The sequence below is a fragment of the Aquarana catesbeiana genome, linkage group LG04 (assembly GCF_042186555.1).
Source record: "Aquarana catesbeiana isolate 2022-GZ linkage group LG04, ASM4218655v1, whole genome shotgun sequence".
NCBI lineage: Eukaryota > Metazoa > Chordata > Amphibia > Anura > Ranidae > Aquarana > Aquarana catesbeiana.
The window spans coordinates 286,427,836-286,452,576 of NC_133327.1; the positions used below are offsets into that span (position 1 = coordinate 286,427,836).

A 24,741-nucleotide genomic window follows, 5' to 3' on the forward strand; every position below is an offset into this window, starting at 1 on the left:
CACTGTGTTGGACATTGATATCACAACCTCAGTGATGTCCAAATATATGATTCTAAAATAGCACACTCCCTCATGTGAGTCGATGTACTAAAGGGCTCACAAGGTTCACTCCGCTTGTAATCACTGTTCCAATATGCCAAACAATATTCCAAAGAGGGTATCAAACAGAGTCCACCACTGTGCACCTTATACGTTCCCCTCATAAAATGGACCCATGTAATAGGTGTGCGTATATGTGGCACAGTGGTGTTATATCTTCTTTTTTTTTTTGTTCCATGATTTTTCTTTTTTCCTTTCCAGGCCTTCCCAACTCAAGTCAATGTACTACGATTAGTTGTAGTTTATTCTTCCACTGAGGAGTTTTGAAGGTGGGGGTCCTGGCACCAGTTACATGTTACCTCCCACATATGGGTGTAATATGGTCTTAAAGGTGGAGTTAGCCTTCGAAAATACTAGGCCATACACGGTTAAAATCTCTGCTGGGTCAGTAGGAACCGGAAGGAGATTTAAACCGTGTATGGGCAGGCTGAATGTAACAAGTTGATCGATCACCTGCGTTTATCACTATCAGCTGCTTTAGCCTCTAGCAATAATCATTGTCTTCTCCCGGCAGGGACGGCTTCCTCCGCCCCTCACCGGGAGAAGACGATGGCCTGGCAGGAAGGATTGCCACATCAACACTGTGTTAATGAAGGAATCAAAGAAATGCGCTCCGTGTATTTCTGGCCTTTACTGTATTAAACTGTATTCTTGACTCTACCTTTTCACTTTCTAATATGAACCAGATAATATACCTAAAACCAAAATATAAGGTATAGAAAGGTTAGAACTGTTTTTTTTTCGCTTACCCGTTGGGAAATAAGGGGAGTTTTATATAGTTTAGATTGCATAACATTTTACTGTCTGTACAGTCTCTTTTAGATATATCAACAACTATATTGTTAAAATGCTAAAATGGGGGGACACGGGTCCCTCTGCTCTGTGTTTATTTTCATGTTCTCTGTACTACTCTGATATAAAACTGAGGCATGATTATGGGTAGGGTTACTCTGTGCTAGTGTTGGAATAGCAATCGCCAGCACCTGGAGCTCTCACAACCATTCACCCAGCGGAGGACGGGAGATTTAAACCCAGTTACCTGGAGCGGTGGTCACCAACCTGTTTATCTCTTTAGGAGACAGTATGAACCACAAATTCCTGTGTCCCTCGAACTTTTTTTGGAACGGATGAAAGCCCTATGTTTCTATGGTTAAAAAAAGGATCGGATGAAAAATAGATGTGAACTGACAAACAGTTTGTTTTTCATCCGTTTTTGCTAGAGATACACCGAATGGAAATTTTTGCTAGAGGTGCACCGAATGGAAATTTTTGCACCAAAACTGAAAATGCAGGATGCACTTAGCCAAAAACCAAAACCGACAATGATAGTTTTTAAAAAATTATTTGTATTTTTATAAATGGAAAAAAATGCAAAAAAACACTGCGCTAACTATTGGGAGGGGAGCAGCTACATACAGTGTGACAAAAACAATGCAAAGATAGTGAAAAAAATGTAGCGCATAGTGAACAAACCATAATAACAAAATTGTAGTGATGAAATGTATTCAAGTCCAAGAAAAATAAGTCCTTCAACACAATATAATGGACTAAACATGTGATAAACCAAAAGTAAATGAACCAAAGAGCAGGTGGATGGGGGATATAATATCCCACTGTGTATAAACACGAATACAATCCCTAGGGAGGGCAGTTGTTCCAAAGGTTGACAAGAAGTTGTGTTGATCCATGGAAGGAAACCACATCAAACAGAAAACGGCATCAATAAGGAAGATAAGTATAAACTCTTACCAGATCAAATGGACTCCCCTGTCAATGACATGGAGTCATGAAGGCAGTGTGCCACCCAGGGCATGTGGAAAGATATCCCAACAGTCTGAACTTCTAGGTTGGACTCCGCGGAGATTCCAGAAATCAGCAGATGGATCCTCGCGGTAGGTACACACAATCAGAGTCTGGAAGATGGGATATCCATCGTATGGCAGAAGTTAGGCATTCACTCCCATCCGGATGGTATGTGAAAAGAAAGAATGTGCTTCCACATTGTGCAGATAAAAGGGGGTGTTTTTATTGCTAAAAAAAAAAAAAAAAAAAAAAGGTACAATAAAAAAGGGTGATCACAATAAAATCGGCAACATGGAGAGTAGTGTAATGGTCCGACTGCAATCCCTTTCTTAAACGTAAACACATTGCCAAAATCCTGCCTTCTATGATAGACGTCACACTGATTCAATTTCCCTCACAGGAGGCGGGACTTTGTTACAGCGGCCCATGACACAGGGAGATCGTGCTCTGCATGACAAGGAGAGGAGGAGGGAGGGGAGGACTGGGGCTGTAAGCAAAGATGCCCCTTGTACAAGTGACAGCAGGGAGTGGAAGTTTGAGAGGCAAAGGTGGCGGAATGGAGTTCTGCCATGTTCCTGGTGCAAAACTTGGTGGGAGGGCCACATGACATGGTCTGGTGTGTCTGATTCGGGCCTCGGGCTTTGTGCTTAACATATGTGCCATAGATGGATAACATTTTGGCTGGTCCTTGCTGAATAGGCTGAGATTTGATCCATCTATGGCCAGCTTTACACTTTCTAGGAGTGTCTAATTACTGTCTCTACTGGCCTAACTCCTCCATCTCTCTCCTTAACTCCCTTCATAACCTTTTATGTATCATTCAGGCAAGGAGTGAAGGGGAATTCTATAGAGTGTCACTTGAGTGACAGCTCTGAGTCTGCTAACAATTATATTCAAAATGGTGCAGTTCAACAGCAGTCTCGGGGCTTTAGGATTCCTAAACCAGGGAGGCTTTTACAGGTAAATAACTTTACTAAAATACAATAAATGCACATATAATCTTGTGATAAGATTATTGTTATGAAATGAATAGTCTGATGACTGGGTCTCTTGAAAGCAGAACTAAAACTCTAGTGGTCTCCCAAAACAATTACATTCAAGGCATACAGGAATGATAACTGTCACAGTTGCTTTTGCTTTAAATCGAACTGTGAAGCCATCAAATGGCCAGTGTCATAACTGACCACATGAGCAGCATCGCAGCTGCAGATCAAACAAGGGCTAAGATGGCAGCTTCATTGGCTGTAAACCATAAGAAGGTTTAGATCACCTTAAATCTCAATGCTATATGGGTATATGAGAAGGTGAAAACATATCAGGATTTTTGTGGCTCATATTCAGTAACTATTTTTTCAAGTCTTATTTAAAATTGTTTTTTGGCATTTTTACAATACTGAAACTAGATTAGGTGATTTCCAGTTTGGATATCAGTCATAATTGTGAAAGCCTGTTGATAACATTTTGTTTTTGTTTTTTCAGGTTACACGATCATTGGTTATGACAAGCATGAGCACTGAGTAAGTGTTTCCATTTCTCACATTCATGCTTTTATTTGTTCTGTAAATAATATTTTAACTGAGCATGGCCAATGGGAAAATCAATTTTAGCTAATGTATTACCATTTTGCGAATTGGATATCCCCAAAATGTGTCTGCAGCAAAGTTTCTGACATGCCATCTTTAGTGTTTTTAAAGGGTACTTGCATTGTTTTGGTTACAGTTGAATGTTCATTTCTGTAAAGAATTTTTATTTAAGCAGCTCATTGTATATCTAATATTCATTGCTTTCAATTCGACTTGTTCTGTAATGATGAAGGCGTTTTGCTACTTATCAAAGTGGCTTCCTCAAATCAAATCATTGTTTATTGAAATAAAATCTGAATATCTTTTTGTGCTCACTGTAAATATACCTGTAAATGTTCTTATGTAAACCTCATAAGTATATGTGGGTGAGGTGTCCCAAGCATTTTTAGCGGTACCAACATCTGCAATTACTACAGTATATTTATAACACCAATTAAACTTTTTTGGAACCTCACCAGTTCCATACAGCAAAGACATACAGCAAAGACATAAGAACCATTTTAAAACTCTATTAATTCAGTTTATTAGAATACATGTTAAAATATTGTTAAGCCCCGTACACATGGGCAGAATGTCGGGAGACATTTGCCGGTACAAAAAATACTGGCCAACATTCAGCCCGTGTGTATGTCGGTCGCTGTGTCTGACAGAAGCTGACCATTCAGTCAGCTTCCATCGGACTTGCATGCTGGAAAACCAGCAGTCGGCCAACTCCTGTTTAGAGCTCTTAGCCAATGGCATAGAGCGCTAATCTAAGTGTTCTAGGGGAGGTGGGGGGGGGGAGCTCGTCCCACTGTCAGAACACAACAACTCAGCTGGGGAGATTGCTGAACTAACCTCGCATGGAGCTGTCAGGTAACACAAAAAAAAACAAAACTGTAGTGTGTACCAGGCTTGAAGGGTTACTAAACCCTTGTTTTTTTTGTTTTTAAATAACAATCATGTCATAACCTCCTTCACTGTGCAGTTGGTTTGCACAGAATAGCCCCGATCCTCCTCTTCTGGGGTCCCTCAGTGGCACTGGTGGCTCCTCCTCTTCTCGAGTACCCCGTCTGAGAAGCGTTCTCCTTCGGGACACCCGTGTGGGCGTACTCCCGAGTCCTGCTTCTGTGTCTGTTGACACAGAAAGCAGGTCTCTGCCCCACCCACCAGCACCCACGTCATTGGATTTGATTGACAGTAGCAGGAGCCAATGGCTCAATCTATCCAATCAGGACACGAGACACCAGCTAGAGCTGGTGTGCTTTACCCCAGGGAGTAAAAGACCGGGTTCAGGTGAGTAAAATGGGGCACTGGGGGGCTGCAGCATGACAGAAGGTTTTTCACCTTAATGCATAGAATGCATTAAGGTGAAAAACCACAAGAGTTTACAACCCCTTTAATAATTTACTGACAATTCCACCTTCTTGGATATAAACTTTTAATTAAAGAGTAATAGGAACTATTTTGAACACCTCAAGATCATTGTTCTTTTCTATATAGATGTCATCATTTGTTAAACTTATGTTCTATACGTACATGTAGACAATTCAAACTACCACCATACATAGCAGCAGTTTGAGTTGGAACGTGACTGGTTTTGCTGAAAACCACATCAACTCCTTCAGGAGTGTAGCGGTGTAAAAAAGCAGTAAATAGCAATTGCCGACAAATCTTGTTTAACACAGTTTCCACAATGTTCTAAATGATCCATGCATACTAGACAACTGGAAAAAAATGCCAGGACTGCTGGCAGAAAAAAAGCAGCATCAAAACGCTTCCATACAGCATATAGTACATGCACCTAGGTGCATTTGCAATTACACGCTTTTTTTCCCCAAAGTTCTAGAATTATGTACACTTAAAAACTTTTGACACGTTAAAACACCACATTTAGGCGTGTCGTGCAGTTTTTCTGCCTGAAAGCTTCTCTTAAAAACACACTTGTGATGGGGATTTCTTTTTTTTTTTCAGCCTGTAAACCAGGGATATGCAATTAGCGGACCTCCAGCTGTTGCAGAACTAAAAGTCCCATGAGGCATAGCAAGACTCTGACAGCCACAAGCATGACACCCAGAGGCAGAGGCATGATAGGACTTGTAGTTTTGCAACAACTGGAGGTCTGCTAATTGCATATCCCTGCTGTAAACGCTTCTCTACATACTTGCCTATAAACACCCAAATGTGCATGGACACGTAGGCTAACATAGAGTTGCTTCTACAGGCTGAAAGAAAAAAAAACTCCAAATCCCTGTATAAGCAGCATTTTTAATGCCAACTGTGCAATGAGGTCTTTTGCCTACAAAAACATATCACTGATTAATTCTGACTACGTCTTCATGGCTGTGGGTGGACAATCAGCTATGGACACACATGAGGCAGCCTAAAGGGATTATAGTGAGGAATGTCCCTAACCAGCATGTGCCTGAAAATTGGTATCCACATGACTTCATGTTAATTTAGTGTGTTAAGCTCTTCAAATTGATGATTGTAAAGCTCTAGTGTTATTCATAAATAAAGTGAAAAATGCTTGAAATGGCAGTATGTAATTCCTATCCTAAAGGTTTTTATTCCAGCGATGCTTGTCCCATGCTGCGCTCTACAAATAGACATGAACGCTTTGTCTATAGGTTCATTTGTAGTATCCAGAAAACAGGGAGGATAAAAAAGAAACTTGCCACTGAAATTTTGATTTAAAAATCTGCATTTATTTCTGATTTCCAATACTATCGAATACTAAAGTAGTCTAAATGGTTGGGCGTGACCGGATGTTGAGGTGAGGGAAGGTGCAGCGTTCGGTCCTAGCCCCCGCTCCTATGCCTGACGCGGAAGCATAGCATGGACTGAGAGACACCGAAAATGCCCGGAGCGCCTGGAAGGTGATACCGCTGTGTCAAGCCGGTCCCAGTGCCTGAAAGGAGCAGAGCCTGTACACTCGCTCGAAGCTCTACCGGGTAAGGCATCAGCGGCGCTCATCCCAGTGAGAGAGGGAGGCACATATACCAGGGATTGAGTGGTATTCAGTGGGATCTGCAGGGGAATATAGGGCGGACGTAAGAAGCACCTGTCTCAGTACCAGAGGGGTGAGTAAATTGTATACTCACCCGAAGAACGCTGCACATTGAAGCTCTCCCAGACAGGGTAATCACAGCTGCTATCCCAGTGAGAGAGGGAGGCTCACAGTTCTGGGATAGAGCGGCTGCAAGTAACCCTGGTTTAATCAGTCAGGGTGGTGGAACCATGCTAATATGACCAGGAAGAAGGGGACAGAGGAAGCGGCGTGCACAGGATGGGACAGGGGCCCCTGCACAGCGCGGCACTAAAGAGAAAGGAAATCAAGTGGCTGCTAAACTGGAACGTTTTGCACATACACCAAATCAGACACCTAAAAAGACCAGCAGTATAGGGGGAGTGCAGCACCAAGTTGGCCACCCTAGGAGGAGAAGCCAGGCCCCCGATATAGGGGCTGTGGTAGCTACATCATCAGCGGTTCCGGTAGTAAGTGGGGTCTTGGAGGGGGAACCTGCTCTAGGTGCGGAGTCGGTGGTAGGAGGTGGTGTGTCAGCACCAACAGATGAGAAGGAGCCATCCCTGAAAGATATCCTCCTGGCAGTCAACAACTGTAAGTTATCAATTACCGATTTATCTGAACAATTTAAAAGTGTTAGAGATGAATTACTTGCTGTTAAAAAGGAAGTGCAAGTGGTCTGTACCCGGACAACGGCCCTTGAGGAAAGGCTCAGCCAGGTGGAGGATGACGTATACCCAATTAAGACAAGAAGTATCACTTATGAAAAATCAATTAAATGTATGCATGCAGAAAATGGACAGTATGGAAAACAGGCTGCGTAGAGAGAATTTGAGGGTACTGGGCCTCCCTGAGGGGTGTGAGGGAAATAATCCTATAAAGTTTATGGAAGACTGGCTGAAGGAGAAATTTGGCAAAGACTCACTCTCAGATTTCTTTTCTATTGAGCATGCACATAGTCGCCTCTAGGACCCCATCTCCAGGGGGGCATCCTAGACCCCTTTATTTTTAAACTTCTATGTTTCAGGGATAAAGTTACCATTCTTCAGAAAGCAAGAAAGATAAAGAATATCCAGCATAATGGAGTAAGGATTTCAATATATCCAGACTTCTCCCCTGAGCTGCAGAGACAAAGAGCTAAATTTGCAGAGTGTAAACAGAAGCTTCAACAGTTAAGAATCAACTATGCGTTACTGTACCCCGCACGTTTACGTATATCAGCTCTGGGGGAGGTCAGGTTTTTTAATACCCCTTTAGAAGTCTCAGCCTGGATAGAGAAGAACAAAGGAAGATTAAAGCGGGGAGAAGAAACTTGAGAAATTCAGGACTTTTTCATTCTAGGGCTCGGGACACTTAAAAGGAGGGGGAGGGAGAGGAAGGAAAGGGAGAAGAGAGACTAACTTTTTTCCCTCTATTTCCTTTGTTTTTTTTTCCTTTCCTCTCCTCTTTAGGACTTATGATGGGATATATATATGTGTGAACAAGGGGGCGGGGAGGGGGGGGGGGGGGACATAGAATCATATAGTTATATGCACATTGTTATTGTTGGGGATAGTTCCCCTCTTACTAGGTTTAGGTTGCACGGTTTTCTCGCCTTAGGAGGTTATGATGGTCACAATAGAAGCTAAGGGGTTGGGCCCAAAATTGGGTAAAAGGGTAATGAATAGGTGGAGGGAAGGGAGGGTTGTTGTGGTATGGGGTCGGGGAGGTGGGTGGAGGGGGGGTTTGGATATGTGGGTGCACAAGGAGGGAAGAGTGGTGGGAAGATTGGATATGAGAGGTTTTGTGTTTGTTCAGATGGAAATAGTAAATAGATTTGAAGGGGGAAGGATAATATATTTTTGTCACAAAAGTGGGTGGTTTAGATTAGAAGGTGTCCAAAGAGGTATAAGGGTACAGGGATTGAAAAATGATGAGTGTTGAAGGTGAATGTAATAAATCCCCAGACTTAATAAAAGGAGTTAAAATATGCTCATGGAATGTAAGGGGGGGTAAAAGATAGTTCTAAAAGACAGGCAATTTTTCGGCAGCTAACAAGGGGAGTGTTAAAATACTCTATTTGCAGGAGACGCACCTGGTAAAGGATACAATTAAGGTTTTGGATCATAAGCTTTACCGGATGCAGTATCATTCCACCTACTCTTCTTATTCAAGAGGGGTGAGTGTATTGATAAGTTCGGGTTTAGTCTTCTCCTGCAGCCAGAGTAAGGTGGATGAAAATGGACGGTTTCTTGTTTAATCGAAAATAAAAGATATGCAATAGCTAATGTCTATATCCCTCCCCCGTTTAATATGGAAATACTGGACGGTTTAACTAGATTCATGACGGATATCCCGGGGACTCCGGTCATAGTGGTCGGCGATTTTAATATGACCATGAATAACGGTATAGATAGGTTCCCACCGAACATTAGCAGTAGTGGAGCTCCTAAGAGTCCTCTCTCACAATATTGTGATGAGATTGGGTTGGTGGATATCTGGAGGAGGAGGCATCCTGGGGTGAGGCAATACTCATGCCACTCCAGGACACATGCCACCTTATCTAGAATCGATCTTGTACTGGGTAATGAGGAGGCATTGAATGTAGTGGAGGAGAGTACAGGAGTCTATGAGCCAAGAGGGATTTCGGACCACGCGCCAGTAGTCACTGTTATAAAGGTGGGGAAGTATTGTAGTAGAGGTGACTGGAAAATAAATCCCTTTTGGCTTGAGATTGTTGATGATACAGGGACTATGATGGAGAAGTTGACGGAGTTTATTAATTTAAATCTAGGATCGGCTCCATTAGGGGTATTATGGGATTCCCTGAAGGCCTTTCTCTGGGGAGTTCTAATTCAGAAAATCTCCTATGCCAAAAAACAATCACAGGCTGAAGAGCTAGAAGCTAAAGAGAGAGTAAGAAGGGCAGAAGTGAAGTATGTGGAGACACCAACCCTAGCCAGTTATGAAACCTGGGTGGGGAGGCAAGATGAGTATAGTAGAGTGCTCTTAGAGAAGATGGAAAAGAATAGATCATTTCAGAGTTTTTTTGGAGAAGGTGAGCAAGTTGGGAAAACTCTGTCTCTGATTATTAAGGCAAATGGCCCCTCGAGCACCGTACCAGCAATTGAGGGGAGGGAAGGATTAATTAAAAAAGCCACTCCTGAAATACTAGAGGAATTTAGAAAGTATTTTAAGAATTTATATAGTACGTCGCAAACAAACGTGGAGGGGGAAATGTGGAGTTTCTTTGAGAAACTGAAAATAACTCCATTATCAAAAGAAGATCGGGAAATGCTAGATGCCCCACTGACACTCAAAGAGTTGTAAAGTGTAGTAGGAGATATGGCAAACCAGAAAGCACCGGGCCCTGATGGCTTACCCATAGAAATATTTAAAAAATATGGGGAGGTCTTACTTCCTCTACTCTTGGAGGTGTTTAACGGAGCTAGGGAGGATAGGAAATTACCCGTATCCTATGACAGAAGACATTATAATAATCTTGCTGAAAGAGGGGAAAAATACGTTAGATGTGACCTCATACAGGCCTATTTCGTTGTTATGTTCGGACATGAAGATTTTGGCAAAAGCGCTGGCTACAAGGCTGAATAAAATAATTTCTAAAATAATACATACAGACCAAACCGGGTTTATCCCAGATAGATCTACAAGCACGAACATAAGACGAGTGTATTTAAACATGCAACTACCCATAGAAAACAGTGGTAAGAGAGCTGTCCTCTCATTAGATGCAGCCAAAGCATTCGATTGTTTGACATGGCACTATATGTGGAAGGTGCAGGTCGTATTTCAGTTTGGCTCGAGCTTTGTCCATTGGCTGAGCCTATTATATGACAGCCCGAGGGCCAAGGTTAAAGTCAACGGTCAGTGCTCAGAGTGGTTCCAATTGAGTAGGGGAACGAGACAAGGGTGCCTTTTGTCGCCCCTGCTCTTTGCCCTGGCAATGGAGCCCCTGGTTATCGCATTGAGGACGGTGCAGGGGTTGCAGGGGTTTAAAAAAAAGAGAGGGGAGGAGAAAGTCGCTATGTATGCGGAAAACATCTTGTTGTTCCTGGGGGACACACAGGATTCCTTGAAGACAGCTATGGGGATAGTTGAGGAATTCGGCCTTTTCTCTGGGTTAACCGTTAATTGGGAAAAATCAGTAATTTTGCCAATAGACCCTCTCATTGAGCCACTCCCATACCAAATATCCCAAATTAAAGTAGTAAGTCAAATGAAATATCTGGGTATTACTATAACAAGAGATCCAGGACAAAACATAACTGGAAATTTGGTTCCACTTATGAAAAAATTAAAACAGAAATGTCGGGTATGGGGCCATTTGCCTCTCTCGGTCGCCGGGCGCTGCAACTTAATCAAGATGGTCTGCTTGCCTTAAATTTTATATATATTACATAATTCCCCAGTGTGGATCCCTAAGCATTGGTTTAAAAAAAATGGACAGTGTTCAGAGAGTTAATCTGGAAAAATGGGGCGGCAAGGATCAGCTTGCAGACGTTGCGACGACCGGGAGTGAAGGGCGGCATGGGTGTGCTGGATCCATGATGCTATTTCCTAGCATCTCAAATGCAGCATGTGGGAGGTAGTAATAGGCCAGGGGTCAAGGGAGCAGGCTGTAATATTTTGCTGAACGGTACCAGCCATGATACAATAGTAGAGGCGATGGAGGCAGACTCCTTTGGCACCAAATGTCCTACCACCCAGATGATGGTCAAAGCCTGGGTATATGTCAAAAAAACACTGGGCTATACTGGTTTCGTGGAGTTCTCCCCATTATGGGACAATAATAACCTTAGCGAACTTAAAAAAATGGGGATATATCGAAGGATGGGACCGTCAGGGCATTCATTGTTTGATACAGCTATATAAGGCAGGGAGGTTAAAATAATTTCAGGTGCTAGTGGAAGAATATGCGATTTCAAACAGATCATTTTACAGGTGCCTGCAAGTTAGGCATGCCTTAGAGGCACAATTTGGCGGGAAAGAACCAGTGTGGTGTGAAATGACCTCTCTGAGGAAGTTGATAAATGCCAACTCTACGGAAGGACTAATCTGATATTTATGGAAGTTTGAATGAATCAGATCAGGAGGTTATGGTGGAAAATAAAAATAGGATTAAATGGGAGGGAGATGTTGGGCCACTGTCTGACTGCCAATGGGAGTATGTTCTGTCATCGGGGCCCAGGATCACCCTCTCCCCCTCACAGTTGGTTTCTCATCTTTATTTGTCATATAGGTCATATTATACACCACTGAAGTTGTTTAGGTTTGGAAACAAGCCTGATGTGAAGTGCCAAAGATGTGGAGGGGGGAGGGGAGATTTGATACATATGTTCTGGCGATGCCCCAAGCTTCATAGATACTGGAAGGGTATTGTGGATAAGATAAACTCTGTGTTTGGGACATCGCTGAGTTTGGAGGCCAGGACGTGCTTATTGGGCTTGATGGAGGAAAAAGAGATCTCAAGGGATACACAGACTGCAATGATTAGATGCTTGTTCCAGGGTAAAAAAACCCATTGCTCGGTATTGGCAGAGAAAGGAACCACCGACGGTAGTAGAGTGGACGAAAGGAGTAAGGGAGGTGATAAGTAGACAAAAATACATTTATAAGAAGAGGGGTAACTATAAGAAATTCGAAAAAATATGGAAGCCATGGTTGGTTCTGGATGAGGATGGATTGGAAGGTGGGTAGGATGATAGTGGGATAGGAAGGAATGGTTGGTGGGTGAGTGTGGAAGGGAGTGTGGTATGGGGTTTTGGGGGAGGAGGGGGCATATAGGGGGTGGAGTATTGGGGGGGGGTAGGGTGGGGGGGGGGATGGGGGTAAATTGGAAGAAAGAAGAAATTTTCTTTAGATTACTGTTTACAGATGTCTTGATTTGGTGTGTAAAGGATGTAATATAACGTATAAATAGATGACATCCTTCTTTTGTGTTTTTTCTTTGTAATGAAAATTTTTCAAATAAAAAGATTTAAAATAATAATAAAAGTAGTCTAAATAGTTAATACAAAATGTATAAGTGTCCAATCATCATATCTCTGGGTCACCACTAAATATAAAAAAAGGAAATTGACTCTTTTGATTGGTCCCCCAGATTCCCAAAGACTGTCCTATCTCACAGCACTTCAGCCGCCAACTGGGTTCTGCTCTGAATTGGGTATACATTTAAACAAAGAGGCTAAGCTCTCAGGACACTGAGACCTCTGTCTTCACCATTACCTCCCATGCCTACCTCGAAGAGGAAAGGACAAACTGGGCAAGGTCATCCCTTCCCTTAAATCTTCTTCAAAAACCACTGCTGCCCCTTGCGAGCACCATAGTTCTACCTACCACCTTGTCAGGTGCAGTCATGCATAGGTAATGTGATGCTGCAATGCAGCGCAGCAGCATCATCATCTACCTGCCCACTCAAGGCCTGCCAAAAGCCCAATGGCGTGGAAGGGAACAAACAGTCCAGCCTAGATAATTTAACTGAGTCTTGTTAAGGCTACTATGGACTGTAACCTAGGTCTGCCTGTCTAGCTCCCCCTTGTGTTCAGCCAGGGGACAGCATCACACTCTGGCAAAATCCAAACCTTTATCAAGCCATATACAATGTCAGCCCTTTTGCTCCACATGGATAACATGTGCATAGCATACTGTACATAACTAGCAGAACATTTGCTTATATCACTATATTCAGTTGTCTCTTTTTTACCAGTAGTTTCACAAAGCAAACTGGAAATCGTAGAACAGACTACTCATGTTACTTTACAAGAATGACATGAAACTAGGGGCCTCATTCACATCAGATAGGATGGTGGTACATAATTTGTAAACCTACTGCATTTCACACTGTAACAAAAGCTTATCAAATTCGCTGCTTCTAGGTTCCAGGTGGATAGAGTCTAGAGCTGTAAATCATACATAGGATCCAGGTGGATAGAGTCTAGAGCTTCATAGAATGGTGATTTGATGCCACATGTCTGCATACTGAAACAGATCGATCACATTAATCACATATATATATAGTTATAAAATTATTTTTGTCCAGAACTGGTGTTTTGTGTAATCTACGTAATAATACCCAAACTTAGGCTGGAAGATAAATCACTCCCATGGTCCTACAGTCTGCATAATGAAATGATTACAAATTAACATATTGACAGTATTTTTATGTCCTGCATTTAAAGGTAGAAACCCATATGCATGGATCACCTCACTGGGCCCTGGAATAATGGCCTTTACCTAACATGTCTCTTGTTAATTAAGGCTTACAATACATAATCTCAGGTTTATCCTTAATGAAACTCGCTATTTGGGGATCTGTTTTTGCTAATGTTTTTTGGAACTGTTGGTGGGTATCAACACGTAATGATTTTCACTGCATTGGGTTTAGTGATCTTGTCACTGCTAAACAGGGGAGAATTATGGGATTTAAATGTTTCCCTATTATAGGCTTTTTTAAAGATTGTGATTCTGTACCAGTTGTGGGAATCTATCCAAAGTTGGATTCTTTGCAGAATTCACTTTAGTTGAAACAATTGCATTTAAGAAGCAGACACTGGCTATATGGTGTAGTGGGGTGTGTACTAGCTACGTGATGTATAATCTTCCCTGCTGTAGATTTGTAATACAATGTACTCCCCGGCAGACCATCCTCCCTGTTATAAATCCAAGCAACCAAAAAAGGAGATCTGGTTCCTATCACATAACACATTGATTTTCATATTTAAATCATCCATATTTAGACATACTAGAAAGTCATCCAGTGCATTATTGGTGCCCTCCCAGATGATGAACACCTTGTTCATGCACCTGTACATAGATGAGGCATCCTTCCTAAAATTATGGTTCTTATACCTCCCCAGGTACGGATTAGAATAGGATGGGGCACAACATGTCTCCATCGCTACACCTTGGACCTGGAGGTAATGGATACCATTAAAAGTGAATACATTTTATGCCAAACTAAATTCCAAGAGCTCAAGCACAAACTCATTATATTCCCATTGCTCATGATCTCTATGATTTAGAAAAGTCATTTGTAGACCTTTTAAGTGTGGGATGCTGCTGTACAGGGCCTCAATATCTATAGTATACTATCCATAAAGCCTGAGGAGCATGTAAGCCTTCAATACTTTGTAACTAGTAAATAGTGTCCTTAGTATAGAATGGTATTTCCATCACATTAGGTCTTCAGTATATATCAAATAGTTCAATGACTTTTTTCGATTAATCCACTATGAGGATAGGAGGGGTTAACAGGCAGCTGAGAGACAGTTTAGTCAACTTAAAAGGCTTTATTCAGCGAAAACAGAAAAATTGACATGCTTTATCTTCATAGGCAGTTCAAAACTGCAAAAAAACTCTTCATAGCCGTATAAGCATCCCAGCCACAGCATATAACATAGTACAGTCCCTATTCAGGCAAGCTCACCCAGCAGGTTCAAGTCAGAGGCAGCGGGGTCCTTCCAGCTTCAAGCTCCTCTTATCATTGATAGCTAAACAGCCATTCCCCTCAGCCTCTCTGACCAGGTGCCTAATAAGCAGGCCTAAAAAGGAAGTACCGTATTTATCGGCGTATAACACGCACAGGCATATAACACGCACATTCATTTTAAGAGAGAAGTTTCAGGAAAAAAACTTACATTTTAAATAAGGAACTTTGAAGCAAAATAAGGGTCAGTGCCCATCTGAAACCTCACCATTGCCATCAATGCAGCCTGATCAGTGCCCATCTGCAGCCTCACAAGTCCCATCAATGCAGCCTCATCAGTCCACATCAATGCAGCAGCCTCACCAGTGCCATCAATGCAGCAGCATCACCATTGCCATCAATGCAGCCTGATCGATGCCTATCTGCAGCCTAGAGGGGACAGGGAGGGGGGCGGGAGGTGCGCCGACAGATTACATACAGTGTGAATCTCCTATGATAGACAGAACAGTGGTCCAATGGCGACCCAAGAGATGGGACTTCCCATTACAGAGGCCGCCAAGTAAACAGGAGATTCTCACTGTATGTAATCTGCCGGCGCTCGTCCTGCCCCCCTCCATGTCCCCTACAAGGCAGCTAAAATTGAAGTATTGGCGTATAACACACACACTATTTGCAGCCGATTTTCATGGTGAAAAAGTTAGTGTTATACGCCAATAAATACAGTACTTGCCCTGTTTCATTATCCCTTCCCAGGATGACTCTCCACATATCCCCCTCCCCCTTTTCCAGGCCCGGGGCTGGCATCCCTTTTCCAATGCACGCTCCCAGGTCTATGCCCCCTTCCTACTCTGAATCCACAGCATCTCTAGACCGGATTACTGCTGTAAACCTACCATAGTTATTTCTATCCGGTCACATTAGGCGGTGCATGTCCTGGTACTCCTCTGTGAGGAGCGGTTGCACTATGTCATGTTTTCAAACTCAGACAAACAGTCCTCAGTGTGGTCCATTTTAATCACTTGCTGCCCGCCATATAGCAAAATAACGGTGGCAAAGTGATTGCGATATCCTGATTGGACGTCATATGATGTCGCCAGGATATCAAGTCACTGCAAGCCCCCGGGGGCGCGAATCACGACGATCGTTGTTGCGGTGTGTCAGTCTGACACACTGCAACACCGATCTAGGTAAAGTGTCTCTGATAGAGACTCTTTACAATGTGATCAGCCATGTCCAATCACAGCTGAAAACAGTGATAACAGGAAGAGCCATTGATTGGCTTTTTCTCACTCGTGTCTGTCAGACGCAAGTAGAGGAGAGCCGATCGGCTGCTCCTCTGACAGGTGGGGGTCTGTGCTGATTGATTATAAGCTCCAGTCCCCCCAAGGATGCCCACACTGGACCACCAGGGAAGCCACCAGGACCACCAGGGATGTCCTCCACTAGTCACCACCAGGTACGCCACCCTAGGCCACCAGGGATAATGCCCACAATGGATGCCAATCAGTGCCCACGATGCCTGCCAATCCGTGCCAACAATGGATGCCTGCCAATCAGTGATGCCCATCAGTACCATTCATTAGTGTACATCAGTGCCAACTATCGGTGCCCATCCATGCCACCGATCAGTGCTGCCTTTCAGTGCTGCCTATGTGTACCCATCAGTGCTGCATATTAGTGCCCACAGTGCCACCTCATCGGTGCCTATCAGTGCCGCCTTATCAGTGCCGTCAGTGCAGCCCCATCAGTGAAGTAGAAAACTTATTTACAAAGTTTTGTAACAGAAACCAAAAAAAAGTTTGGTTTTTTTTTCAAAATTTTTGGTTTGTTTAGCAGAAAATAAAAATCCCAGAGGTGATCAAATACCACCAAAAGAAAGCTCTATTTGTGGGAACAAAATGAAAAAAATTTAGTTTGGGTACAGTGTAGCATGACTGCGCCATTGTCATTCAAAGTGCGACAGTGCTGAAAATTGGTCTGGGCAGGAAGGTTTATAAGTGCCCTGTACTGAAGTGGTTAAACAATGCTCAGCATCCCAGCCACAGCATATAACATAGTACAGTCCAAATTCAGGCAAGCTCATCCAGCAGGTTCAAGTCAGAGTCAAAAGGGGTCCTTCCAGCTTCAAGCTCCTATCAGCATTGATAGCTAAACAGCAATTCCCCTCATCCTCTCTGACCAGGTGCCTAATAAGCAGGCCTAAAAGGGAAGTACTTGCCCTGTTTCATTAACCCCTCCCAGGCTGCTTCTCCGCACCACCCATATCCAACACAGAAGGTCCATCTGGAGGATGGTCCCTCTGGAGAGGTAAAGCTTCACGCTGGATTATTACACAGATCTGGAAGAAATGCACAAAGCACACCATAATTCAAGAAAGTATACCCATGACTTCTGTATTTAGACAACCTTTTCTTCTTCTGGATTTTAATCTTTAACCACTTCAGCCCCTTAAGAGTTTACCCCCTTCCTGACCAGGCCATTTTTTGCGATATGGCACTGCGCCGCTTTAACTGACAATTGCGCGGTCGTGCGGCTTTGTACCCAAATAAAATTTATGTCCTTTTTTTTTCCCCCTCAAATCGAGCTTGCTTGTGGTGGTATTTGAGCACCTCTGTGGGTTTTTTTTTTTGCGCTATAAACAAAAAAAGAGCGACAATTTTGAAAAAAAACACTATTTTTGTACTTTTTGCTATAATAAATATCTAGTAATGGTGGTGATCTGCTATTTTTATCGGGACTGCAACATTGCGACGGACACATCGGACACTTTTGACACTTTTTTGGGACCAGTGACATTTATACAGTGTTCAGAGCTAAAAATAGCCACTGATTACTGTATAAGTGTCACTGGCAGGGAAGGGGTTAACACTAGGGGGCGATCAAGGGGTTAAATGTGTTCCCTAAATGTGTTCTAACTGTGGGGGGGGGGGTGTGGCCGACTAGAGGAGGAGAGAGATCGCTGTTCCTACTCCTCTCCCCTGACAGAACTGGGATTTGTGTGTGTTTACGGGTGCCCGGCAGTCATCGCTGCAGGTGTGTCTGCTACAGGGCCTTAAGGAGCCGACGTGCGACTACGTTGTCGCGCATGGGAGCCATCCTGCCGCAGTATAACTGCGGCGGCTGGTCGGGAAGGGGTTAAAGTGTTTGTAAAACCTTTTTATTTCTCTTTATTTTTCTTAATAATAATTTCTGAATAAGTTATGTAGCAGCCCTGATCCTCCTCCTTCTGGGGTCCCCTGATGCTCCACCCCCCCCCACCAAGTACCCCCATAGCAAGCCACTTGCTATAGGGGCACTCGTGAGTGCTCGCTCCCTAGCCCTGCTCTGAGTGTCCATAAGAAAGAAGCTTGGCCAGCCCACCTGCTCCCTTGTCACTGGCTCTGATTGACAGCAGCAGAAGACAATCAGAAGCGAGAGACCCTGGAGATACTCGGCTCTCATGCACATCGCTTCATCGAGATTGGACTAAGGTATGTATTTAGGAGGGCTGCGGGGGGGGGAGCTGCATGCAGGTTTTTTTACTTTACTGCATTAAATGCAAAATAAAATGCATAAAAGAAACCACCTGCCTTTACTTCCCTCATACATTTGTCAGTGCTTCTTCTATATGGAGTGCTTCACTTTTTACAGCTTTTTCTACAATTTGCATGCTCTTGGCCTTCCCATTGGAATGAGTTTTACTTTTGTAGATAAACAGTCAAGCAACATTCACAACCTTTGTACTTGTTCCATAAATGGTAACTGAATATGTGAATGTTATGTGTGAAAAATTATTGCTAGTTAAATGATCGCCTAGTGATCTACCACTTGCAAGAATGTCTGTAGCCTTTATTTGATACAGGTTGCAAGCAGAAACAATATGCTAGAACGTATAACAGATACTGGACTTGTGTTTGACCACTGAAACAAAAATGTGATTTTCTACTTAAATGACCACATTTAGCACCTTTTTACATATTAAATATGGACCCAAATATGTTTATACTTTATAGAATCCCAGTTCTCACAAATAGATTTCGATAACATCTTGCGTACTTAGTGATTGTAAAGGTTCTTTTAAAAAACAAAAAACAAATAAACATGTCATACTTACCTACTCTGTGCAAGGGTTTTGCACAGAGCTGGCCCCGATCCTCCTCTTCTGAGGTCCCCCAGCAGCGCTCCTGGCACCTCCTCTTCTCGAGTGCCCTCACGGGAGAGCTGCTTTCCATTGACAGGGGCTCGGGATCAAGCCTGCACGAGTGCCCCCATAGAAAGCAGCTTTCTATGGTGAGCACTTTCCAAAAAGGAGTAGCACTGGCGGTTGACCTGGGAAGAAGAGGATTGGGGCTGCTCTGTGCAAAACTATTGGACAGCGCAGGTAATTATTACATGTTTGTTGTTTAAAAAAAAAACAAAAAAAAAAACCTTTACAGTCACTTTAAATCTGCTAGTACATTCCAGCTCCTTCATCCAGAGTGGGCACACTCTAATACAGGAGGTGTGTTACTGGCCAGATCACCAGGTAAAAAATCTAAAAAAATAAAACGTATGGAGCCACTACAGCGAAAGATTTAAAATAGGAGAATTCTCTGTCAAGATCAACGGCACATATATCAGTCTTTCCCCACATGCCAGGGTGCTAGGGGTAGCCTTGGACTCTGAACAGTCCTTTCAGGCCCACAGCCAATCCCTGTCCAAATCATGCCGCCTAATTAACTAATGACACCACCAAGCTTCTAATTCACTCCCTGGTTATCTCTCGCTTTGACTACTTCAACTCACTCCTCATTGGATTACCTCTAACATACACTATCCCCCCCTTGGGTCCATAATGAATGCCGCTGCGAGACTCATCCACCTTACCAACTGTTCTGTGTCCTCCACCCCTCTCTGCCAATCCCTCCACTGGCTTCCACTTACCCAATGAATAAAATTCATAGTACTAACAATAATTTACAAAGTCATCCATAACTCTGCCCCCAGCTACATCACTAAACTAGTCCCAAAATACCAACCAAGCCGCTCTCTTCGGTCCTCCCAAGACCTCTGTAGCTTCCTTGTCACCTCCTCCCATGCTCGCCTCCAGGATTTCTCCAGAGCTTCTCCCATCCTGTGGAACTCCCTACCCCAATCTGTCCGACTGTCCCCTAATCTATCCATCTTTAGGCGATCCCTGATCTTTAAAGAAGCCTATCCTGCATCTAACGCACTGTTTTACTTTCTCCATCTGCTCATCCCCCACAGCTATTACCTTTTGTATCAGTTGACCCTCCCTTTTAGATTGTAAGCTCTAATGAGCAGGGCCCTCTGATTCCTCTTGTACCAAATTGTAATGTAACTGTAATGTCTGCCTTTAGTTTGTTAAGTGCTGCGCAAACTGTTGGCCCTATGTAAATCCTGAACTATAATAACTCTAAATGCCTTATCTTTATGCTTGAGCCAGCCTTTTAAAAAGCATCAAATCCAGAGCATCAGCATGGTAGCCAGGCAACTAGCATTTTCAAAACAAGGTTACCAGCTTTTTATAATATGTTTGGCAGGTTTTCACTGTATTACCATTTTTTAGGCATATCATTTAATTTAGGGGGCGTTCATTGATGTGTTACTTTTAACCACTTCAATACAGGGCTTTTATACACCCTTCCTTCCCAGACCAATTTTTAGCTTTCAGTGCTCACACTTTGAATGACAATTACTCAGTCATGCTACACTGTACCCAAACCAAATTTTTATCATTTTTTTCTCACACACATAGCTTTCTTTTGGTGGTATTTAATCACTGCTGGTTTTTTTATTTTTTGCAATATAAGCGAAAAAAGAGACATTTTTGAAAAAAAAAAAAACACTTTTTTTTAGTTTCTATTGTAAAATTTTGCAAATAAGTAATTTTTCTTCATAAATTTGGGCCAAAATGTATACTGCTACATATCTTTAGTAAAAACAACCCAAATTAGTGTATATTATTTGGTCAGAGTCTACAAGCTATGGTGCAAATCATTGAAAAATGATCACATCTGATCACACCTGATGTACTGAAGGCCTATCTCATTTCTTGAGGCCCTAACAAGCCAGGAAAGTACAAATACCCCCCAAATTACCCCTTTTTGGAAAGCAGACATTCCAAGGTATTTAGTAAGAGGCATGGTGAGTTTTTTGAAGTTGTAATTTTTTTCCCACAATTCTTGGAATTTTTTTTTTTTTTTTTTTGCACAAAATTGTCATAATAACAAGTTATTTCTCTCACACAGCACATACATACTTGCAATGACACCCCAAAATACATTCTGCTACTCCTCCTGAGTATAGTGATACCACATGTGTGAGACTTTTACACAGCCTGGCCACATACAGAGGTCTAACATCCAACTAGCTCCGTCAGGCGTTTTACGAGCATAAATTGCACATCTCATTTGATGACAACCTATCACACTTTTGAAGGCCCTGGAGCACCAGGTCAATGGAAATGCCCACAAAATGACCCCATTTTGGAAAGCTAACACCCCAATGTATAATCTATGAGGCATAATGAGTCTTTTGAACGGTTCATTTTTTTACAGTAGTTTTTGGAATATGTGGGAAAACAATGAAAACGCATTTTTTTAATACAAAGTTGTCCATTCATAAGATATTTCCAACACATAGCATGTACATAGCAAAAATGACACCCCAAAATACATTTTGCTACTCCTGAGTATGGCGATACCAAATGTGTGAGACTTTTACACAGCCTAGCCACATACAGAGGCCCAACATTGAAGTAGCACCGTCAGGCATTCTACATGCATAAATTACACATCTCATTTCTCAACCACCTATTACAATTTTGAAGGCCCTGGAGCACCAGGACAATGGAAACGCCCTCGTCTTCCGGATCCTGTTGGTGAAATCAATAGGGAGGTAAGTCTGAAATCAAAATCAAAAAATACCAAATAGCAGCTTACACACCTATAGACTCAGGTTTAGGGTTCAAAACAAAAATAAAATTGTAGCGCTATATATATTAATCAAAAGGTCATACGTGCATACAAACAATGAATAGAACCTTATCACACCTTGTATGACCAAAGGTACCTTCATAAAGTTTATTGAAGACATTGTCACTGCCCTGATTTATCAGCAAGTATCCCCCCCCGAAAAAAGCATTCGCTCCGATTCTGTCAGCAGACTACATGAGCGCCATTTCCCGGACCATATTCCACCAACAGGATCCGAAACAAAAATAAAATTGTAGCGCTATATATATTAATCAAAAGGTCATACGTGCATACAAACAATGCATAGAACCTTATCACACCTTGTATGACCAAAGGTATGGGGTGCATAATAGAGTGACACTGTGTAATTCAAAGCAATTGTTGAAATGAAATATAAATCTTAATTGCCAATTATAAATAATAAATTATATCTGGAAAACCGTAAAGGTTCGGCAGATCAACCACTTAAGTCCATATGAAGAAAAAAAGTCCAAAATATAAATTGGTAATAAATTGTGAAAGAAAAAACCACCACCAAAAGTCTATGGGGGTTGTACGTTAGAAATGATGGAAATATAACTCCCAAGTTCACACGTAGATGAAATTCATCAAATCTGGCAGGTAATCTGACATCTACGTGTGAACTTGGGAGTTATATTTCCATCATTTCTAACGTACAACCCCCATAGACTTTTGGTGGTGGTTTTTTCTTTCACAATTTATTACCAATTTATATTTTGGACTTTTTTTCTTCATATGGACTTAAGTGGTTGATCTGCCGAACCTTTACGGTTTTCCAGATATAATTTATTATTTATAATTGGCAATTAAGATTTATATTTCATTTCAACAATTGCTTTGAATTACACAGTGTCACTCTATTATGCACCCCATACCTTTGGTCATACAAGGTGTGATAAGGTTCTATGCATTGTTTGTATGCACGTATGACCTTTTGATTAATATATATAGCGCTACACTTTTATTTTTGTTTCGGATCCTGTTGGTGGAATATGGTCCGGGAAATGGTGCTCATGTAGTCTGCTGACAGAATCGGAGCGAATGCTTTCTGGGGGGGATACTTGCTGATAAATCAGGGCAGTAACAATGTCTTCAATAAACTTTATGAAGGTGGTGGGTGTTTCTGTTGATTTTTGGTAGATTATGAAAGAATTTAAAAGGGCCAAATTAAAAAAGTAAATTGCGACTTTTTTGTACCAGAATAGTGATTTTCTTGTTGAAAGATAGGGCTGCAACAACTGATCGTTTAAATCCACCCCCCCCCCCCCCCCCCCATGTATTGTACTCAGCGATACAGGTAGGCTTGCGAACGGTACCGCGTCTTCTGTGAAGTTCCACCGAGGTGTCATCGTGGATGGTGGACATGATGTACACATCTTTTCTATCCCTCCACTTCACAGCCAATACTTCTTCGTTCCTCAAGCTTGTCGATTCCCCTCTTTGAATGTTTGTGGTGACAAGACGCTGTGGGAAGCCCTTTTGGTTTTTTCTTGTTGTACCACAGGCCAAAGTTTGTTTGAGATATATGTGGCGGAGAAGGGGCAAACTAGTATAATAATTGTCCATATAAATATGGTACCCCTTTTGAAGGAGTGGGAATGCCAACTCCCAAACAATTTTCCCACTTATTCCCATGTACGAGGGACACTCAGGGGGCTGGAGCTGGGAATCTTTGCCTTCGTACACGCGGAATGAGTACACATAACCGGTGGCGCTTTCACAAAGCTTGTTAAGCTTCAAGCCGTACCTCGCCCTCTTACTGGGGATATATTGCTTGATTCCCAGCCGGCCTGTGAAATGCACCAGGGATTCGTCCACAGATATATTTTTGTCAGGGACATAAACTTCGGCAAACTTCTGGGAAAAAAAATTAATTAGGGGGCAAACTTTATATAGTTTGTCAAAGTTTGGGTGATTTCGGGGGGGCACTGTGAGTTGTCACTAAAATGCAAGAAGCGCATTATGATTTCATATTGGGACCTGGACATGGCTGATGAAAAAACTGGCATATGGTGGATGGGTTTGGTCGACCAATACTTATGAATTTCATTTTTTTTTTTTTGTAAGCCCCATGTTGAGGGTTAGGCCTAAAAACAATTTTAGCTCCACTACCGTTGGGGGTCTCCATTCAAAAGGGCGGACATAGATGGAGCTGGGGTTGGTTGTAATGAATTGTTGGGCAAAGATATTCGTTTGGTCCACGATGCCTTGAATCAATTCGTTAGGGAAAAATAAATTTAAAAATTCCATTTGTGAAAAACCTGCAGTGTTGACCTGCACACCCGGCTGTGCTGTAAAAGGGGGGATCGTGGCTGACCCTGTGGTAGAAGGCAGCCACAATGGGTTTGCCAAGGAATGTGGAAGATGGGTTTGGGCCCTACTTCTTTGGCGTGCACTTGTGCTGGGCCTTTCCTCCTGGGGTCTAGCAGCGCTTGTACTGGGCCCCTCCTCCTGGGGTCTACCACTGCTGGTAGCTGCCTGGTGTTCAGACCGTCATCTTTTTGGACGGACTGCTTCCTCCTCTGATTCGGATCCTGATGTGCTGCCTTCGGGGGGCTCATATTCCGAACCAGAATCTGAACTGAGCGGTGAGAGCTCCCCGTTGCTCTCATCGGTCAGACTCAGTATTTGGTATGCCTCTTCTGGGGTGTACACCTTTCTGGACATAGTGGCTGACTGGCTGTATGTACTGTGGTGAGGTGGCAGGTACTCTGGTGGCAGGTGATGAGGTGGTGGGTACTCTGGTGGCAGGTGATGAGGTGGTGGGTACTCTGGTGGCCGGTGGTGAGGTGGCAGGTACTCTGGTGGCAGGTGATGAGGTGGCGGGTACTCTGGTGGCAGGTACTC

At 42.8% G+C, this 24,741-nt stretch overlaps 1 protein-coding gene across 1 annotated transcript in view; it reads left to right on the forward strand.

Moving 5' to 3' along the window:
- MCPH1 (microcephalin 1) overlaps positions 1 to 24,741 on the forward strand; it is a 536,838-nt gene that overhangs the window by 185,228 nt on the left and 326,869 nt on the right. The window contains exon 10 of the mRNA XM_073626649.1: positions 3,382 to 3,419. Coding sequence (XP_073482750.1) covers positions 3,382 to 3,419 — 38 coding nt within the window. The remainder of the gene's footprint in view (positions 1 to 3,381; positions 3,420 to 24,741) is intronic.